Source organism: Microchirus variegatus (genome assembly GCF_963457635.1).
Source record: "Microchirus variegatus genome assembly, chromosome: 5".
Taxonomy (NCBI): Eukaryota; Metazoa; Chordata; class Actinopteri; order Pleuronectiformes; family Soleidae; genus Microchirus; species Microchirus variegatus.
This window is the reverse complement of record NC_139806.1, coordinates 27,399,253-27,417,173: the sequence shown is the minus strand read 5'-3', so window position 1 is coordinate 27,417,173 and position 17,921 is coordinate 27,399,253. Positions and strand designations below refer to the sequence as shown.

At 44.7% G+C, this 17,921-nt stretch overlaps 1 protein-coding gene across 1 annotated transcript in view; it reads right to left on the bottom strand.

Moving 5' to 3' along the window:
- Positions 1–600: 600 nt before the first annotated feature.
- tecta (tectorin alpha) overlaps positions 601–17,921 on the bottom strand; it is a 33,822-nt gene continuing 16,501 nt past the window's right edge. The window contains exons 10-32 of the mRNA XM_083889274.1: positions 16,076–16,140; positions 15,833–15,972; positions 15,456–15,743; positions 14,854–14,991; positions 14,592–14,757; positions 14,084–14,496; positions 13,293–13,863; positions 12,588–13,198; positions 11,840–12,410; positions 10,616–11,244; positions 9,115–9,766; positions 7,902–8,101; positions 7,246–7,626; positions 6,002–6,288; positions 5,018–5,298; positions 4,767–4,877; positions 4,176–4,378; positions 2,801–2,964; positions 2,465–2,713; positions 2,218–2,380; positions 2,036–2,120; positions 1,811–1,930; positions 601–711 (exon numbers count right to left, since the gene is read on the bottom strand). Of these exons, the coding sequence (XP_083745400.1) occupies positions 608–711; positions 1,811–1,930; positions 2,036–2,120; positions 2,218–2,380; positions 2,465–2,713; positions 2,801–2,964; positions 4,176–4,378; positions 4,767–4,877; positions 5,018–5,298; positions 6,002–6,288; positions 7,246–7,626; positions 7,902–8,101; positions 9,115–9,766; positions 10,616–11,244; positions 11,840–12,410; positions 12,588–13,198; positions 13,293–13,863; positions 14,084–14,496; positions 14,592–14,757; positions 14,854–14,991; positions 15,456–15,743; positions 15,833–15,972; positions 16,076–16,140 (6,592 nt within the window). The 3' untranslated portion in view covers positions 601–607. The remainder of the gene's footprint in view (positions 712–1,810; positions 1,931–2,035; positions 2,121–2,217; positions 2,381–2,464; positions 2,714–2,800; positions 2,965–4,175; positions 4,379–4,766; positions 4,878–5,017; positions 5,299–6,001; positions 6,289–7,245; positions 7,627–7,901; positions 8,102–9,114; positions 9,767–10,615; positions 11,245–11,839; positions 12,411–12,587; positions 13,199–13,292; positions 13,864–14,083; positions 14,497–14,591; positions 14,758–14,853; positions 14,992–15,455; positions 15,744–15,832; positions 15,973–16,075; positions 16,141–17,921) is intronic.

Here is a 17,921-nt window from a genome sequence, read left to right as displayed (position 1 = left end):
CAAATGACAAAATAAAGCAGCAAAACATGTTTTTTTTTTAAAGATATTGCTGATATTGAGCAAGTGTAGATTTTGTAAATTGAGCATTTTGATGAGTGGCAGTGGATCAGTTTACCTATAAAATTATGAGTATTGACCAAAAACTTTACAATCAGTGCATCTGAGGTGAATTTACATTATTCAATGCGTTTTTATCAAGACTGTAAGGACATTTAAAGTTTTTTAAACCAATATGTGTTGTCTTTCCATTAAACACAAATTAATGCCTCTTCATGTGGGATTATGACAAAATTTCTTTGGCATCAGCTGGGGGAATATGAAAAACTGTGTTATTATGATCAACATCTTAGTAATCTACACATATTTGGTGTAAAGTGAGTGATGAAATAATGGTAAAATGTCCTCATAAATGTAAATAATGGAGGAATCAGAGCTGAAGTGGAATGAAAAATTACCCCCCAAAAAAAAGACCTCCGGAGTTTCGTGAATTCTGTCTAGATTCTGTGACCGACTCGCGGCTCTCGTCTACTCGCTACTCAAACGCCGTGAGCGTCTTCAAGTCTTAGAAGAGTGTGTGTGTGTTTTCATTTGAGCGGCTCACTGCGTGTTAGGAGAGGAGAGGAGCGTGAGTGCGAGTCCAGAGAGCCGAGACGACGGCGCTGAAGACGAGCAGAGGAACCGCAGGTGTGACGTCACAGCTCGAGCTGACGGCTGACGACGACAACAAACACACAGGAAACAGTTTGTGACACAGAGCAACAGGGATTCAGCTTTCCTTTAAATCTTTTCTTATATACATTTAACTGTACTTTACACTGCATACTCTGATAATAAACAATATATTATGTCTGTTTTTATATTTTACTTTTTATTTGTTATATTATTATATATTATTATTATTATTAGACTTCACTGTCTTAAAGTCAAATGTCAATTTGTGTTGAAAACATTTTTAATAATTAAAAAATATTTGATATTTTAACAGTAAATTAAGGATTTAAAATGTTTATGATAAAATATAACAGTGATTAAAGTGTGTAGTTGTGTGTAGGAGTGTGTATGTGTGTGTAGGAGTGTGTATGTGTGTGTAGTTGTGTGCATGTAGGTGTGTTTAGGAGTGTGTAGTTGTGTGTGTAGGTGTGTGTAGGAGAATGTAAGTGTGTGTAGTAGTGTGTATGTAGGAGTGTGTAGCAGTGTGTATGTGTGTGTAGGAGCGTGTATGTGTGTGTGTAGGAGTGTGTAGTTGTGTGTATGTGTGTGTAGGAGTATGTAGTTGTGTGTATGTGTAGGTGTGTTTAGGAGTGTGTAGTTGTGTGTAGGAGAATGTAAGTCTGTGTAGTATTGTGTATGTAGGAGTGTGTAGCAGTGTGTAGTTGTGTGTAGGAGAGTGCAAGTGTGTGTTGTAGTGTGTAAGTGTGTGGAGGAGAGTGTAGGAGTGTGTAGGTGTGTGTATGTGTATGTAGGAGTGTGTAGCAGTGTATAAGAGTGTGTAATTTTGTGTAGTTGTGTGTAGGAGAGTGCGTTTGTTGTAGTGTGTAAGTGTGTGGAGAAGAGTATAGGTAGGTGTGGGCAGTCGTGTGTCAGAGTGTGTAAGAGTGTGTGTATGTGTGTGTAGCAGTGTGTAGGTGTGTGTAGGAGAGTGTACAAGTGTGTAGGTTGGTGTAAGTAAGAGTGTGTAGTAGTGTTTAGGACTGTGTAGGTGTGTGTAGGAGTGTATGAGTGTGTAGGAGAGTGTATAGGTGTGTGAAGGAGTGTGTAGGTGTGTGTATATGTACATGTACATGTACATGTGTGTGCTTGTTGTTGTTACCCCGGCAGCTTTTCCCGTCTCGCTGCAGCATCCCAGTCACGCAGCTGCAGATGGGTCCAGTTCCTTTACTGGTGCAGATCTGCTCACAGCCTCCATTATCCTCCTCACACCAGTCTGATTCTGACAGAACATGAGACACATGAGAGTCAGATAAAGTCCTTTTTTAAAACTTCCTAATATATGAAAAACGACACAGGAGTAGACGACACACAAACACAAACTGACCTCTCCTTCTGATGGGCCCCACAGACAGGATCTGCTCTTTATGGTCGACTTCCTCCGAGTACATTCTTCTCTTGTGTGGACAGTTCTGCATCAACAGCACAAATATCGTTTCAGTATCACTTAAATTCAGGATTTTGTGTGTGTGTGTGTGTTATTTTATTTAATTTCCTCAGATTTCTCACCACTTTGCAGGCGTTGGTTTCCGAGTCGCACAGAGAGACGTCACAGTGGAGGTGGACCTCGTCATAATCGCCGATGAACTTGAAGACGGTGACGTGGAAGCGGCAGGTGAGGGACACGCCGTTCTCTGCCATGCCGATGGTGTTGTCCTTGATGTTTGGACACCTGGTGAGAGACGGACGTTACGTGACGAGAGGTTCGCGATATAAATGCGGGAAACGTCATGTTTTGCAATCTTCGGCAGCTCACCCTCTCTCGATGATGATGTAGCGGAGTCGGTCGCTGCTGTAGCGCGACGGCGTGGCCCAGCACATGTTCACGATGAGGATGAGCTGATTCTCGTCCGCTCCCTCGACAAAGACACCGACGTAGAGGATGTCCCGCGTGCTCAGCACCACCTCGCCCTCCCTGTACGGCTGCCGGTACGACGAGTTCTTGTACAGAGCCATCTTCGTGATGAAGTTGCCCTCCTGGGTCGGCAAGGTGAGGTTGATCACGCTGGAAAAGGGGACAGAGACGTTTAGTTTGATACGTTTGAACGTTGAAGCTGAACCTACTGGACAGGTCCTGTGTCCTGTGTCTGACCTGAGCATGGGCTTCAGGACGGTTTCCAGGGAAATCTTCAGGTCCAGCTCGTAGGCGCAGGAGAACTCCACGTTGATGGTCTTGTCTCTGGTGATGAGGTTACCTGTGTTGTTCACGCTCTCGATCCACACGGTGTTTTTGTACATAATGTGTGTGCCATTCGACTGTCGGAGGGAGAGAGGGATATTCTGTTATTATATACTCTGTTATTACAGTACTGTAATGTCTAGTGAAGTAAGAGGGGTCCTAGTTGACTGCATTCAAAAATAGGAACGCAAACATGTCGAAAACAACGCTTTATGAGGTATTTTTCCCATTAAAAGAGCATTGCTTCATTGTGACTGACTTTAAACAGAAATGCAATTAACATGTTACTAATATTAGGTTTTGGAAAATGGCTTCAAACACAGAAATTTCACTGTAACTGTAACGTACCAGAAAATTACTATAATACCTTCTTATTTCTATAGTAATCACCAGGTACTAGCTTGGAGATAACAGTGGAAAATGATATAAGGGTGGCCCAGGGGCTGAGGGGCCCCTGGAGCCCAACCATCTGCACTACTATCACAATATTTTACTGGGGCCCTAAAGCCACATAACACTGCTAAGATGGTGTGATATATCTTAATAGGGCCCCTCAATCATACACAATGGTTTATGTTGTTCACTCCTTATATCAGAAGGGGCCCCTCAGCTAAATAACACTGGTTGATATAGGATTTTTGTCTTTATAGGGCCCCTGAGTCTGTGTTATCCACGCCTGATGTCTAATATGGGCTCCTCAATCCTATAATCGATATATATATATATATATATAACTACAAGGACCCTCCTGGGGCCCTTTAAGGTATGATACTGAAAGCCAACAGTAATCTTCAAGTAATTATATGGATACTTGTACTATTATACTTTGGAAATAACACGTTATTATTAAAAATACCTCATTATGGCACAGTTACCAACAAGACTATTTCCTGTTGCCGCTAATGTTTTCCGACAGTTGTGGTTGCCACCTGCCATAAAACAAAAGAAAACCCCTCATGTATTTATTTAGAAGAAGAACGACTAAAACAAAATATAACATCTCTAAAACAGATGTAAATTGAACATGCATGGTTTGACAGGAAGTGCACTTTGCATATGTGTAGCAACATGCGGCTAAAGCAACGGTAGACTGGTGTCCACTATAGAAAGAACAGTCTTTAAGCTTTAATGCATGAACATGATTTAACTGCTTGAATATATTTTACATTGTCTCTCACACGCATCACATTAAGTGAAGCAGTGAACCCACAATGCAGTTGGGCAATGCTCGATGCCTCCCCAATCACAGTTAACGACGAGTGTTTGATGTGCGCACGCATCCACCGACCTGTACGATGGAGCCGCAGTGACCCTTGGTGTTGTTGATGTGGAAGGAGATGAAATCTTCTCCCTCGATGCCCGTGCAGTGCTCGTCGTTGATCCGGACGTCCTCGCGCTCAAATCCCAACTGGAAGAGCTTGCACTTGGAGATGGAAACCTCCATCTGCGCGTGTTTGCACGTGACCTCCGCCTGTATGATGTCATCATCGCCTGTGGAAATGGTCCCGTTTATCACAAACCTTGGTACTGACAGTTTAACGTTTTCCATTTACGTGATTAATTTCATGTCAGGTGTGCGTGAGAGTTCATCGGTCATCCGTTTACATCTTATTTACTCATCAAAAATAAAAACAGTGATAAGATAAGCCTCAAAAATTGACTAAAATGTGAATGAATGACACACAATTGATTCACCAATGTACTGTTGACCAATATTTTGATTATTAAAAACATCAAAATGTGAATTTGCTTGACAAAATATGGCTTAAATCGTCTTGCAAGATATTAATACTTCATTGTAATTGTAATTGTTTTGTACATCAAATCGGTAGTTTGCACCCTTATACGCAGACTTTAGAGTCTAAAACAAAGCGCTCACCCCCGGTGCTGGTGGGTAATTCTGGACAGCCACACAGGTCGCCTCCGTTCTCCAGCTCACAGGTGAAGTTTGTGCAGATCTCTCCTGCACAAGGGTCATAGATCCATTCTGCTAAAGACAGGGTCCACACACAATGTTAGTATGTGTTTTTTTTTCAGTTAATATCACGGAAAGGAAATGTCAGCATTTGGATTCATCTAAATTAGCCCAAGAAAAAGGTCCAAAAGGCAGGTGTCTCGCGGTGCTCTTACAGCAGTTCTCCTGGGTGATCCACTTGGTGGTGAGGGTTCCCAGCGAGCGGCAGGCCTCGGCGTAGGCCGCCAGCGACCCGCAGACCTGAGCTTTGCGGTGATTATAGCAGCCGTCCAGGTAGCAGGACTGGTAGAAGGGCCGGGGGTCCAGCAGGCCGTGACACGGTTGGAAGAAGCCCTTCAGCTGGGTGAGCTTCTGACAGGCACCTTCGCCCTGCAGCGCCACCACGGCAGTGTTTTCACAAGACTGGGCCAGAGCTACGTACTGCGTCTCATCACAACTGCGACGAGAAGACAGATAATTATCATATTTGCCGATTCCGGTGTTGGATGATCAGTTGATTCAGCGCAGAAAGTGTTGACTCAGAGGTGACAAGCGAAAGGTTTTGATTTTTAACCAGTGGAAAACAATCGGTTATCAAGTGCAACTTCAGTTATGTCAGCTCACTTGAGTACAATAGTGGGAAGAGTAATCACCACCTGGTCTATTATCCTCTAACCCGAGAGGATCTTTCTCACTCAACTTGAGCTATTGTGCCAAAAGTTTTGTGGTAAACGTGCCAAATTTTCAAACTAAGCTCAATGTACCCATATTGGCATTGATTATAAGACACATGTCTTAAATTTGTCAAGCTTACCATTTCAGTTTAGCTCTGTTTTGGTCTCCACCGACTCCTAAGGTAAGTATCTGGCTCTACAGTGTATTTATAAGGTTTAAAGGTCCAGAGTGGGAGAATTAGTGACATCTAGTGGTGAGCCAGCAGACTGTAAGGAAATAGAGGACTCAACTCAATCCCTCTCTGTTTCCCAAGTGAGTCTGTGAAATACTATGGCCTTTGGATTTAGGAGCAAAACAATTGCTTTGGATGATTTGTCCATTTTTATAATGGGTTTTATTTTCAATTTCTGCCAATAAAACTCTCCCTGTTGCGAGACCATTTTTGGCGATCATTATGTGGATTGGACATGTAAAGCCACACCCACCTGTTCTGCATACCGTTGGTCTTCCAGCTCTGGGCCAGCTCCAGGGCACTGACCGCCGGTTTTCCCCGCGAGGTGATGTAGTCGTCACTGGGGTCTCCGTTGAAATTCCCGCAGAGGCCGCACACCTTGTTCTGAAGCCGCTGTCCCATCGTGATGCTGAGGGTGTTGAAGCGATTGTATCGGACCTGGATGTCCTGCGGCGTGTCGATGACGATGAAACCCTCAGACGTGGACAGACGGGTCATGAGCCCTGTGAGAAACGGAACCGACACTGGCGTACCGTTGACCTGGAAACACAGAGGTGGATTAGGGCGTCACAAAAGAAAGAGTAGAGAGATTTAATAGCACATTAACAGAAAATAAACCTGGACTCTACAGCCCAAAACAAAAGGATTGGACCAGATTAGATGGAGTCAATATGACCTGAGTCACTTCATTGCACTTCTCCCACTGTAGCTAACGTAGTTCTTATAAGGCAATTAAAAACAAATGTGGTGGTTAATGACTCATTCACGTCAAGTGGAATTAAGACTCTGTTGGGGGCCATAGTTAGAGGTAATCAGCAAGGTCATTAACCAAAGCTGAGAGTGCACTTTCAGTATGATGATGTGGCCCGAAGCCAGAACTGGAGGAGATCAAAAGGGGATTATTTCAAGGATAAAGTGACTGCACAACGCTTTCTTCGGAATCCAGAGACTTAACTTTAATCTGTTTCCTAAAGAGAAGTTTGAGGTGTGCGGTTGACAGAAAGTATGCTGTTAATTGAGAAAATAGTTGTTTTGAAGGGAGATGTATGACGGAATTACTTCATCCAAACGCATGCTTTCTTTGGTTAAATACATTTTAATGATAGGTTAGCTTTGACCATGGCATTTACATGATCTCTTATTATCGGTATCATTCGCTCGGTCATGCAGGGTGACGGCACACAGGGTAAGGACAGGGACAAACGTCACCCAAATCCACAACGTGTTTGCGTCTCGGAGCAGAACTATGTTTTCACTAACTGTAGAATCCAAGGTTGAGTTAGAATGCCAAAGAGATAAGAGCGGGAGGAAGGTACGAACTGTCTCTACTCAGGAACAAGATAGAGAAGACACAACAAAGGTTAGGTGAGGAGCATCTATGATTGTCTTTTCACGAAAGCATTCATTTCAGTTAACCGAACCCCAACCCCAACCGAAGAAGTTTCATGCCTCATACAAGAGACTTCTTCAGTTGTCAGAGAACTGATGCTCCAGTACCTTGATGGTGCTGCCAGAGATGAGTATATTCTCCTCGTTGATGTAAAGGTAGACGTGGGAGATGGTGGTCAGGTTGGGCGTGCTCCATTTATCGAAGTTGGCGATGAGCTGGAAGGAGAGGTCCGGCAGCTTGTGGCAGTTGGTCGACAGCACGAAGGAGCAGGAGGCCGGCAGTCGCAGCGACGCCCCGTCGAAGGTCCTGAACACGCCGCCGCCCGACGCCACGCAGTGCTGCAGGCGCCGCGCAAAGCAGCCCCGCACGCCGTAGCGCAGGGTGCACTCCTCCTCAGCCTTGCAGCGCCTTGGGTCGCACTGGATCAGGTTCCGTCCGATGCACTGGCAGCGTTTGGTGCAGTCGCTGTTCCAAAAAAGCTGTTTGGACTGAAATAAAGAGCATTTTCTGACTGACGACTAGTTTTAATCAGTTAATTGTACCTGAATCATGACTTGAATCGTTGTATTCCTTCAATCCCTTTCTGTACTTCAGTGGTACTAAATGGTAACATATGAGGAGGTGGTTAAGGTTTTATGAAGCCCACTCATGACATATGCACGCTGTAAGAGTCAAAAACACTGTGTGGTCAATGAAGACCTTTAATTAAATGACACTTTTGGCTCGGGTTCATTCCCCCACGGCGCTGGATAAAGAGACTGACCTCGTAGTACTTGCCATCGGTGTAGCAACCACAGTTTTGGGACAGGATGCAGCTCTTGCCGTTGAGCACATAGCCCTGGTCACACTGGCAGCCCTCCACGCAGTCCTGGCTGCAGTCCCTCTGGCCACGGGCGGGGGCACACTGCGGAGGGCAGACTGGCATGCAGCTGGAGTAATGGCTGTTTGGTGGACACCTCTGGACTGGGAGCAGGCAGGTTGGCAAAGACATTCAGTTCATGATTGTATGGCGTACACACACACACACACAAACATACTTGTCACAGTAGGAAGTAGACACATGGGAATTACGTTTTAATTCAACACTCCTGGCAATTCATTTCATGTATTGTTGCTTCCTGCTGTGACATCAGGAGTAAATGACTTCAGGAAGTCATTTGTCTACATTAAAACATACTTCTGGCAAAGATGATTCTTTTTTTTTTAGCTTTTAAGAAAGAGAAATGAGACACTAACATAAGTCTCATACCATGAATTATACAAGAATTGATAAAATAAGAATTTAGTGATTAGTAGGGGGGGGTTTCTACTTAAAATTGTCTCAAATGTGGCTTTAAATGTTAATTACATTCATTAAATATAACCAGAAACAGTATTTCATGTTCCTGTGGATGAAGAAATGGGCTATATAAACAAGGACAATATTTCTGGAAATAATTCAGTGTTTTAAATCATTTATCCTGATGTGAATGTTCAAATCTGAAAAACATTTCACTAAAACAATTTACATTGTAGATGCAACTAGAACGACACTACTGTTCATTTGGAAATGTCCTTATTTTTTAAGGAAACGCACTTTTTTTCAATGAATATAACATTAAATGAATCAGAAATACACTCTATACATTGTTAATGTGGTAAACATTTCCAGTGTTCTAATGGTACATTGTGTTTGCTAATCGCATTAGAAGGCTATTGGATGATTAGAAAACCCTTGTGCAATGATGTTAGCACAGCTGAAAACAGTTTTGCTGGTTCTTTGACGAAAGGGCAAAATTATTATTTTGAATAAAAATCATTATTTCTAATCTTGTCAATGTCTTGGCTATATTTTCTATTCATTTTGTAACTCTTTTGATGAATAAAAGTGTGACTTTTGTGTGACTTTTAATGGAAAAAACAAATAAAATTGTACAGGTGACCCCAAACTTTTGAACGGTAGTGTAAATAAGGTTATATTTTATGGTCTGACTCACCACATGGCGTTTCACTCCTCCATCCAGTAAGAGGGACTCCTAGGGTCTGACAGGTGCTGGCGTAGATCTGCAGCCAGTTGCAGATTGTACCCTGAGCTCCCTGGTCCACGCAGGTGTCCTGCAGGCAGCTGTGATAGAAGAACGCTGGCGCCACCTTGCTGTGGCAGCGTGCAAACACGCCCCCTCGATCAGCAATCAGCCCACACAACCTCACTGCGTCCGGCTCCACATACACATACAGCCCATCTCCGACGTGGAAGCGTATGCCCGTGGTCACTTCCCCGTTTGCCCCGTTGTCAGTGCCCATGTTCATGTTGGCGTCAGCCACCATGAGAGGGCCTTCGCTTTGCACTTTGTCTCCCAGGCCACAGCGTGGGCAGGAGTCTCCACAGCCCACCTGGCAGAAGGTGTCCCTCTCTGCCCACACCATGCCCCACTCAGTGGCGCTGACCGTGGGTGCGGGCAGGCCCTGGCAGAGGCCGCACGAGGCGTTGTAGAGGCTGCGCGGCAAAGTTAACAGGAGCAGAGTGTTCCAGTCAAAGGCCACCTTCAGGCCAAAGTCGGTCTCCAGGATGAGCTGCATGCCCAGAGCGAAGATGTTGACCTTGGAGAGGCCGAGCTTCAGAGGAAGGTACAAGCGCTCCTTATTCACCTGAGTGGAAAGAAATGAAATAAAACAGATTAGGGAGCTGTTCACATGCAGCATCTTTCGCACCGGGTTAGGGTTTTTTTAAGTGCTTCAACCAGAACAAGCTCCTGAATCAGTTAGTGAAAGACAGGATGTACAAAGATACACTGAGTTTTTCCTTTTTTTCCTCCACAAATGTACCAAACAGCAAAGCTGTGTTGACAGAAATGTGCCACTGTTTTAGCTGTTCTGGAGCAACTTCATAATATCTGCAGATCCCAGGTTTTGGTTGCTTAGTAACAGCCCCACAAATGTCGCAACCTCTGGCTGCTTTCACACTTTTCGTCAGTGGGCTTTAACTATAACTCGAGGCACATACTGAATTCCTACTAAAACAGTTTTAAAAAAATCAGTGTTCAATTGTAATTCAACTGATGCAAAAACTGTGTGTTCTAATTGCAGAGCAAGAGAGAGAACCAGAAACACAGAGAATTGAGAAAGTATCTGTATTTGTGTGGGTTTTTCGCTGTGTAATGTGTGTCATTTCTGTTCCTGCTCTGATCTTTACGCAGGTTTGTGAACCCAGGCCAAATGTCGGTTTTGTCTGAGCCAAATCCAAGCCTGATAAAAGATGCCCATTGAAATTAGATCCACCTTAAGCCAATCAAAGAGGAATTCACCCTCTGCCTAGTTATTCTATCGGCTTGATTAGAAAAATGTCTTCACATTACACAGAATAACCTTCACAGGTCATGCAGAATAATAACTCTAATAAGAATGGCCTTGACTGGTATTTTCAAGTCATTGTAGTTATTCTTTAATAAAAAATACTTATACTTCTGACTGTACCGGTATTCCTCTTCACACACTTACCGTAACAGTGTTTTTGTAGGTTCTCGAAACTTCAATCTCATACTCGTAGACCTCCAGAACAAAGCCCTTCACCCAAATCGCCTGGCCTGTGTCCCTCTCCTCATTGCGTGCCGCCAATTTAAATTGAGGAAAAGTCCCAGAAACAGTCGCCTGGTCCACGTTGTCTCTTGCACAGTTCGTGGTGGACATCCTGAGAGTACAGGAGCTCTGCAGCTCAAACGACGAGCCGCCAAACGGCAGGAAGTGTCCATAACCAGCTGCCACACACAGGGCCTCAGCGCGCGGCTGGCAGAAATAAAGACCGTCATCTTCCTGGCAGTATTCCTCAGCGTGACACGGTGCCTGTTGACAGTACACACTGTTGTCAGAGCCGTTGCAGTAGCAGCGCTCCTGGCATTCCCAGTCTGTCCAGAAAGTCTGATTCGTGGCCAGTTGGCGTCCGTGGCTCATGCAGCCACAGTCGCTGCGCGCCACGCACAGGCCGTCCCGCAGGGCGAAGCCATCCTCGCACTGACAGCCCTCCTGGCAGGGCAGAGGACATGGCTCTTCGGGTTCATCCAGGTTGGCGCAGGTCAGAGGGCAAGAGTTGGTGCATTCGTCAAAATGGCTGTTCGCTGGACAGGGAAGAGCTGAGACAGAAGAGAAAGATGAGTGGGGAAAAAAAGCAAAAGCATCCTTTAAGATGAATAAAGACATTAGTTTCTGCAGCACAGTTACAATGGATATGACCAAATTTATAGCAAGTATAGTAGTATTGTATATGCACAACAGGCCTACGAGCCAGTTTAATAGTTCCTGCTATACAAACATGTCAACAAAGAAGGTCGTAACATTTGGGTTTCATAGGAAACAGTAAAGTTTTTGCAGAGCTCTGAACCAGTACTCTAGACACAGAGATAATCCCACATGCCAAACAATCACCTTAAAACTGTTTTCAGCTGCGCTAACATCTTTGCACAAGGGTTTTCTAATCATGCAATAGCCTTCTAACACAACGTACCATTGGAACACTGGAAATGGGCACCTATACACCTATGTACATATTCCATTAAAAAACAGACGTTTGCAGCAAGAATAGTCGTTTACCACATTAACAATGTATAGAGTATATTTCTCATTAATTTGCATGTTATATTCATTGGACAAAAAGTGATTTTCCTTCATAAATATAAATAAATTTCTAAGTGACCCCAAACTTTTGAACGGTAGTGTATATCTACTTACGACAGTTGGTGGCACTCCTCCAGGACGTGAGCCCTATGTGAGCGTCCTGACAGGCGTTAGCATAAGCCTGAAGTGAAGAGCACATAGCTGAACGGTTCCCCTCCCTGACACACATGTTGTACAAGCAGTTCCTGAAGAACGGCGAGGGGTTGACCACCGCGTGACAAGCCAGAAAGGAACTATTCCCCGGGTCGTTGATGTTGCCACACATCCAGGGACTCTGGTAAAGACGCAGGCCTGTGCACATGCGATACAGATCTTCACAGTCGCCATTACAAGTGAGGTCGTCGGCGATGGACCGCCAGCCCTCCGTGAACTGCTCGATCGATTCTGCCAGGCGTCCATTGGGGAGGCGGAGATCATCGGTGGTGTTCCTGTTGAAGACTCCACACAGACCACAAGTGACGTTGTAGAAAATGGTGGAGAGGGAGATGTTGAGGAATCCCTGGCGTGTGTAGCGGACGTGAAGCAGACCACGCGACTCCACGACTGTAGCGTTGCCTGGTGCTCTGTAGATCATCATCGTCTCCATTGGATGGACGTATGGAAGTGTCACTTGTTCGCCGTTCACCTGGAGCACAAAATCATAACAATAGATATTCAGGATATACATAATATAAACTTGCAGTTTAGCTTCATGTGGGGCTTCTTTCTTGGCCTTACTTTTCAAACTAGAAGGCTACATCTTTTAAAATTAAAATTTTAAATTAATTAATTTGGTGAAAATTACTGAACATTAAAGACTAACCTTTACTATGTCAAAATCCATCCCTCCGATTTGAGCCTCCAGGTTAGCGACTGTAACTACAACAGGTCTTTTCCAGGTGGGGCCTTTGTTGACCAGCCTCCTCCCCATCTTCACCTCTACCATTGAGCCATTAGCTGGCACTCCACCACAAAGCTTCAGCAGGTAGTACGAGCTGTCGTCAGGAAACTGCATGAAGGTCCCGTCAAAGGTGGATGTTACAGAGTTCTGCGTGACCGAGCACACTCCTTCCCTCCGCGGGTAGCAACCCAGCAGGCCCACTTCTGCCACACACACCTCCCCCTCCTTACAGGACGCATTGAAGCAGGATACTTCCCCGGCAGGCCCACAGGTGCATCGAAGGGTACATTCTCCTTCTTCACCACTGGGACCTGCCCAGAAAGTCTCATTGAGCGGGTAATAGAGGCCATTATGCTCACAGCCACAGTCTTCACGCTGCACACAACGGCTGCCGCTGAGAACATAACCTTGGTCACACTGGCAGCCCTCAGTGCAAGGGTGCACACAATACAGGGGAGCAGTAAGGTCCGAGCAGGAGGCCGGACAGGCACTTGTGCACACTTGGTAATGGCTGTTCACTGGACACGTCAAAGCTGAGAGACAAAAGAACGGAAGGAACGACGTCAAGACGGCAAAATACATGAATTTAAGATGATAATGAAATATCTCTGTGGGGTTGAATCTTACAGCAGAAGGTGCGAGATCTCCACGAACGTATCGTTACACCCAAGGCCTGACAGGCGAGAGCATAGGCCTGGATAGCCTGGCAGAGTGTGGTGATGTTGTCCCTGTTGCTGCACATGTCATAAACGCAGCTATACACAAAGACGGTTGGGTCCACTACAGCTCTGCAGTCCCTAAAAGGTCCGTCGGTTTTGTTGATGATCCCACAGTAGTCTGAGCGAAAGTAAAAGGCCTCTATAAGTGGGTCGCACACAGTACAGTTTTCAGTGCAGCCATCGTTGCACCTCCAGTCCGTGTCCTCTGCTCGCCAGCTGCCGCCCAACTCCACCACGCTCTCTGCTAAAGAGCCATCGGGTAGAACCGGATCATCAGCAGGGTCGTCGTTATAGTTACCGCAAAGACCACATGTGTTGTTGAAGTAGGAGCTGGGCAGGGAGATGGATGCATAGTGTTGGCCATCATAGGTCACCAAGAGTCCAAAGTCTGTTTCTAAGGCAACAGCAACCCCAGATTGATACACCCTGATAGCACCAAGCTGGAGTTGGACTGGTAAAGTTTTAACTAGGCCATCCACCTAGAATGAGGAACGAAGAATTCAAAAATGGAAAATGGACAGCGGAAGAAAAGTTAGAAGATTCATATCTACACCAATTTGGAATACTGTCACATGCTTCCATTAACTTTTTACTGATCATACTGTCAAACCGGTCTTCCAAGATGTCCAAAGGACTTCAAAAGCAAAAAGTAAGTGCAGACAGATAACTGAAATCAACATTTGATCTGCAGATTCCTACCTGGACTGTTCCAAAACTGCCTTTTGGTAGCATGACTCGATGACCATAGACTTCCACCGTTACATCTCTAAGCCAAGAAACAAAGGCAGTCCCACGATTCTCGTTTTTGGCCTCCACACTGAAGAAGGGCAACCCTGTCACCTCCCAACAAGGCCGAGCTAACAGGTAGGAGCAGCTACCCTGGAAGTGATAGAGGAGGCCGTCGAAGGTGTGGTAATGAGGGTCGCCAAACACCACACAGGTGCTTGTGCGGATCGGCTGGCAGTAAAAAGCTCCTTCCTGCTGCTCGCAGGTCTCCAACTGTCCACACGGAGCTTCTTGGCAAAGGACCTCGTTGTCGATGTCAAGGCAGCGGCATCGCTGCAAGCACTGATCGGACAACCAGAAGTTTTCCCCTCGTCTGTAAAAACGACCTGGATGGGAAATAAGAAAGACAAATAACTACTTTTTTTGATGGGATCCTGTAGAGATATACAACATTTTATCACTGTTTCATATTTGAACTTGCCATTGTAGCTGCAGCCATTGGCAGGATCTATCAGTTCAGTGTCAACGCGGAAGAACCAGCGCCCAGGGATATTGACATTGGTGGACTGCTCAATGTTTACCACGTCATTTGACCGCGATCCTGGCAGGTTGAAGAAGTGACCAATGTCTCCACCATTAAAACCTGACTGAAATGGGGGACGGTGTGAGGAATGTGAGGTGAAATGTTAATTATTCATGCATCTAACAAAAAGGATCATTTTGTGAGGCCGATGTGAGATTACCTGAGCCGTTGTCCCACCCAGTCCTGTCAAAGGATCTCCACCACTGGCCGTGCCTGTGCTCCATGTGATTTCTCCATAGTTGAACATACTGAAGAATGCCACGCCATCTGAGATTAGCACAGTTTGGAATGTGTTGACCTTGTAATTAGAAGGAATAAAATAAACTAGATTTACAGAAGGAAATACAAATACATTCACACTATGATTCACACTTTCAAATTAAATTTCCATTTAGTAGCAATTAGTACTCATACTTTGTCCATGTTACTCATGTATTAATATTAATTCATCAACCTTGTTGTTCATCTAATCAGCCAATTACATGGCAACACCTCAATACAATACAATCAGGTGTAGACATGGTCAAGAAGACCTGCTGAAGTTCAAACTGAGCATCAAAATGAGAAAGAAAAGAGATTTAAGAAGCATGGTTGTGTTCCAGATGGGCTGGTTTGAGGTTTTCCAGAAACTATCTTTAGGTTTGTTAGAGAATGGGACAAAAATATATCCATTGGTCCATTGAGCATCTCTTAGTGAGATGTCCTGTGCACCAAATGGAGTGAGCGTTGCGTGTATGATAAAGATATCTTAGGTGACTTTACTGGAGTTGTCTGGCTTCCTCCATAGAAGGTGACTTGATGCCATGATGCAATAAAGACCCAGGTGGCGGTGAAGGTGGGCAGATTCTTAAAGTGCTTTCTGACATCTAGCGTCGCCCTTTCCAGTATTTCTGGTTCAGTGGTCTCGCGGTAGTAGACATCTCCACGGATGCCGTTGTGCACATCCGCCCAGAGTGGAGCGATGAACGATCTGCTGTCGCTCAGCGGGAATGCCTCTGGTGTGAACTGGCTAACTTGCACGCTGAAGGAAATCACACCGTTGTTGTTTACCTGTAAACGGAAAGGACAGAGTTACAATGAATGGTTTTATGAGGTTTCTGTACAGAAGTAGGAGTTGGAGATTGATGATATGGACTTACATAGACTGAACGGTAGGGGATATTGAAGAAAATAAAGGGAATGAGCAAAATAACTTCTGGAGAACTCCCATCATCCATCTTGGGGGTTTCTAAATCCCTATGGCCAGGTCCATATGGATACAGGATATCCTGAGTACGTGCTAAAAGGAGAATAATCCACAACATTAAACATTTACCCTATAATATGAGCTTGCTGTTGATTGTGACTGTTAAATGTGAGCTAAAGCTAAATTTACATCCTACCTCCAGTCTGTGCAAAGATGCTGAAGAGGTGGAACAGAATGACTGGACAGCCTGGCCTGACCATTCTATATAAAAAAAAAAAAACACAAAGATGAGAGAAGCATCACAAGAAAAATCCTCTGTCTTCATTAACGATAACGGAAACTCCAGGGAAGACGCGAGTCATACTTCTTGTAAACATCTTATAAACAAGCCCATACAAAAGCAGAGAGGAGGGGGGAGCCATGAACCCAACGTCACGTTACTTCTTTAAGATCAGGCTCCCAGGTCTCCCCTGAGGAGAGCTGAAAAGGCTCTTTTATGCGTGCCAGAACAATGCGTCAGGATCACATTTGCCTTACGGTCCCATGTGAGCCGGCAACATTGAACTACAGGCCTCTCTGTGCCTTGGATCCCCGCAGCTGACCGAACTGGCCCGCTCTGGTCCAGTGTCTCCGTGTCTGAAGTCGCAAGGTTGCTTAGAACCTCATTACCGCCGTTGTTTGGGAGCCATCCATGCCTTGTTGGCTAAAAGAGAGCAGCATAAACACTGAGGCACTAATGGCTTTAAGTGAGTAGGTCTGAATAGCCGGGGTCCTTGCACTGGCCCTATGGGGCTGTTCTGTGCCTAGTTTAAGTTCCCACTGGCAAAGAAGAATGCACGGCCAAGTTGGCAGATATAGCATTTAAAGGTCCAGTGTGTGCAATTTAGCAGCTTTTATTGGTGTATAAATCGTGTTAGAATAAAAATTGTTTGGTTTCGTAGCCAAGACCCTTGTTTTACAGAGGCAGCCGTCTTGTGACACCGTGGTTCTGCAGTCGCTTGAATGGACAAATCAGCCAGAGTGTGCGTTTTGAACGGGAAGTTTGAACCCTGTGACCCTTTACTGTAGATTTGTTTGATTGACTTGAAAATTTGGTTTTAGCATTTCAGTATAGTCTAGTCTGCTTCTTCTTCTATTGGATCACATCCCTGGAAACTGGCAGGAAGTCCTGACCATTAGATGTCACTAACTCATACATGCTGGACCTTTAAGCTAATCTGAAAAAGCATAACTTAGTAACTAAGTACTTGCTCGACATTCTCACCTTTTAATTTGCATTGGCATTTAAATGGTACTATCCTATTATGGATGTGCTGCAAAGGTTTAGTTTAATTTAGTTTGGTTAAGGCCGACTATTTCCATAGTTCCTGCACTACAGCACGAAGACCGAAAGTAACTCTTTATTGGATGAGCTCAGTTGAGGAACTGGAGATGAAGCGTTGAATATATATGAAGAATATGGACAAGATAACATCTGGGATGTGAGGAAATAAGGATAAATGGACTTTGACCTGGGAATACTTTGGAATCCATAAGCAAGAAAATCTGGAAAAGACATGTTTGGAGCTTGATTTTCTGCCATCATGACACAGCCCCAGATACAACATCTTCACTGACATGGAAACTACTTATTGATGAAATATGTGAAGTCGGATTCTTCTCCAAACGGTCTATAAAGTGTGAAATTCAATTACCTCGGAGGGAAATTTCGTTCGGGTGTGCCGTCGTTACTGGACACTGCTGAGAGAGTTCAGCTGTAATGTCATCAGTGTCTCATCATACATTTTCAACAGGTCGGTGACAACAATCGCTCCTCTGACTCTCCAAACGCAGCAGCTTATCTGACTGGCATTAACACAATGCCTTTTGACGGAAGCAATTAAGATAAAGTCTGAGAGACACTTTGTCGTGTTTGTCTCCGAGGTCATGCTTGAAGAAAAAAGAACACTTAGTTTATCAAGTAAGCTCCATGCTTTATCAGAGGTTTATCAACTCACTAATGGCTAAAATCTGTTGCATTTGAATGTTAAAAACAGACATTT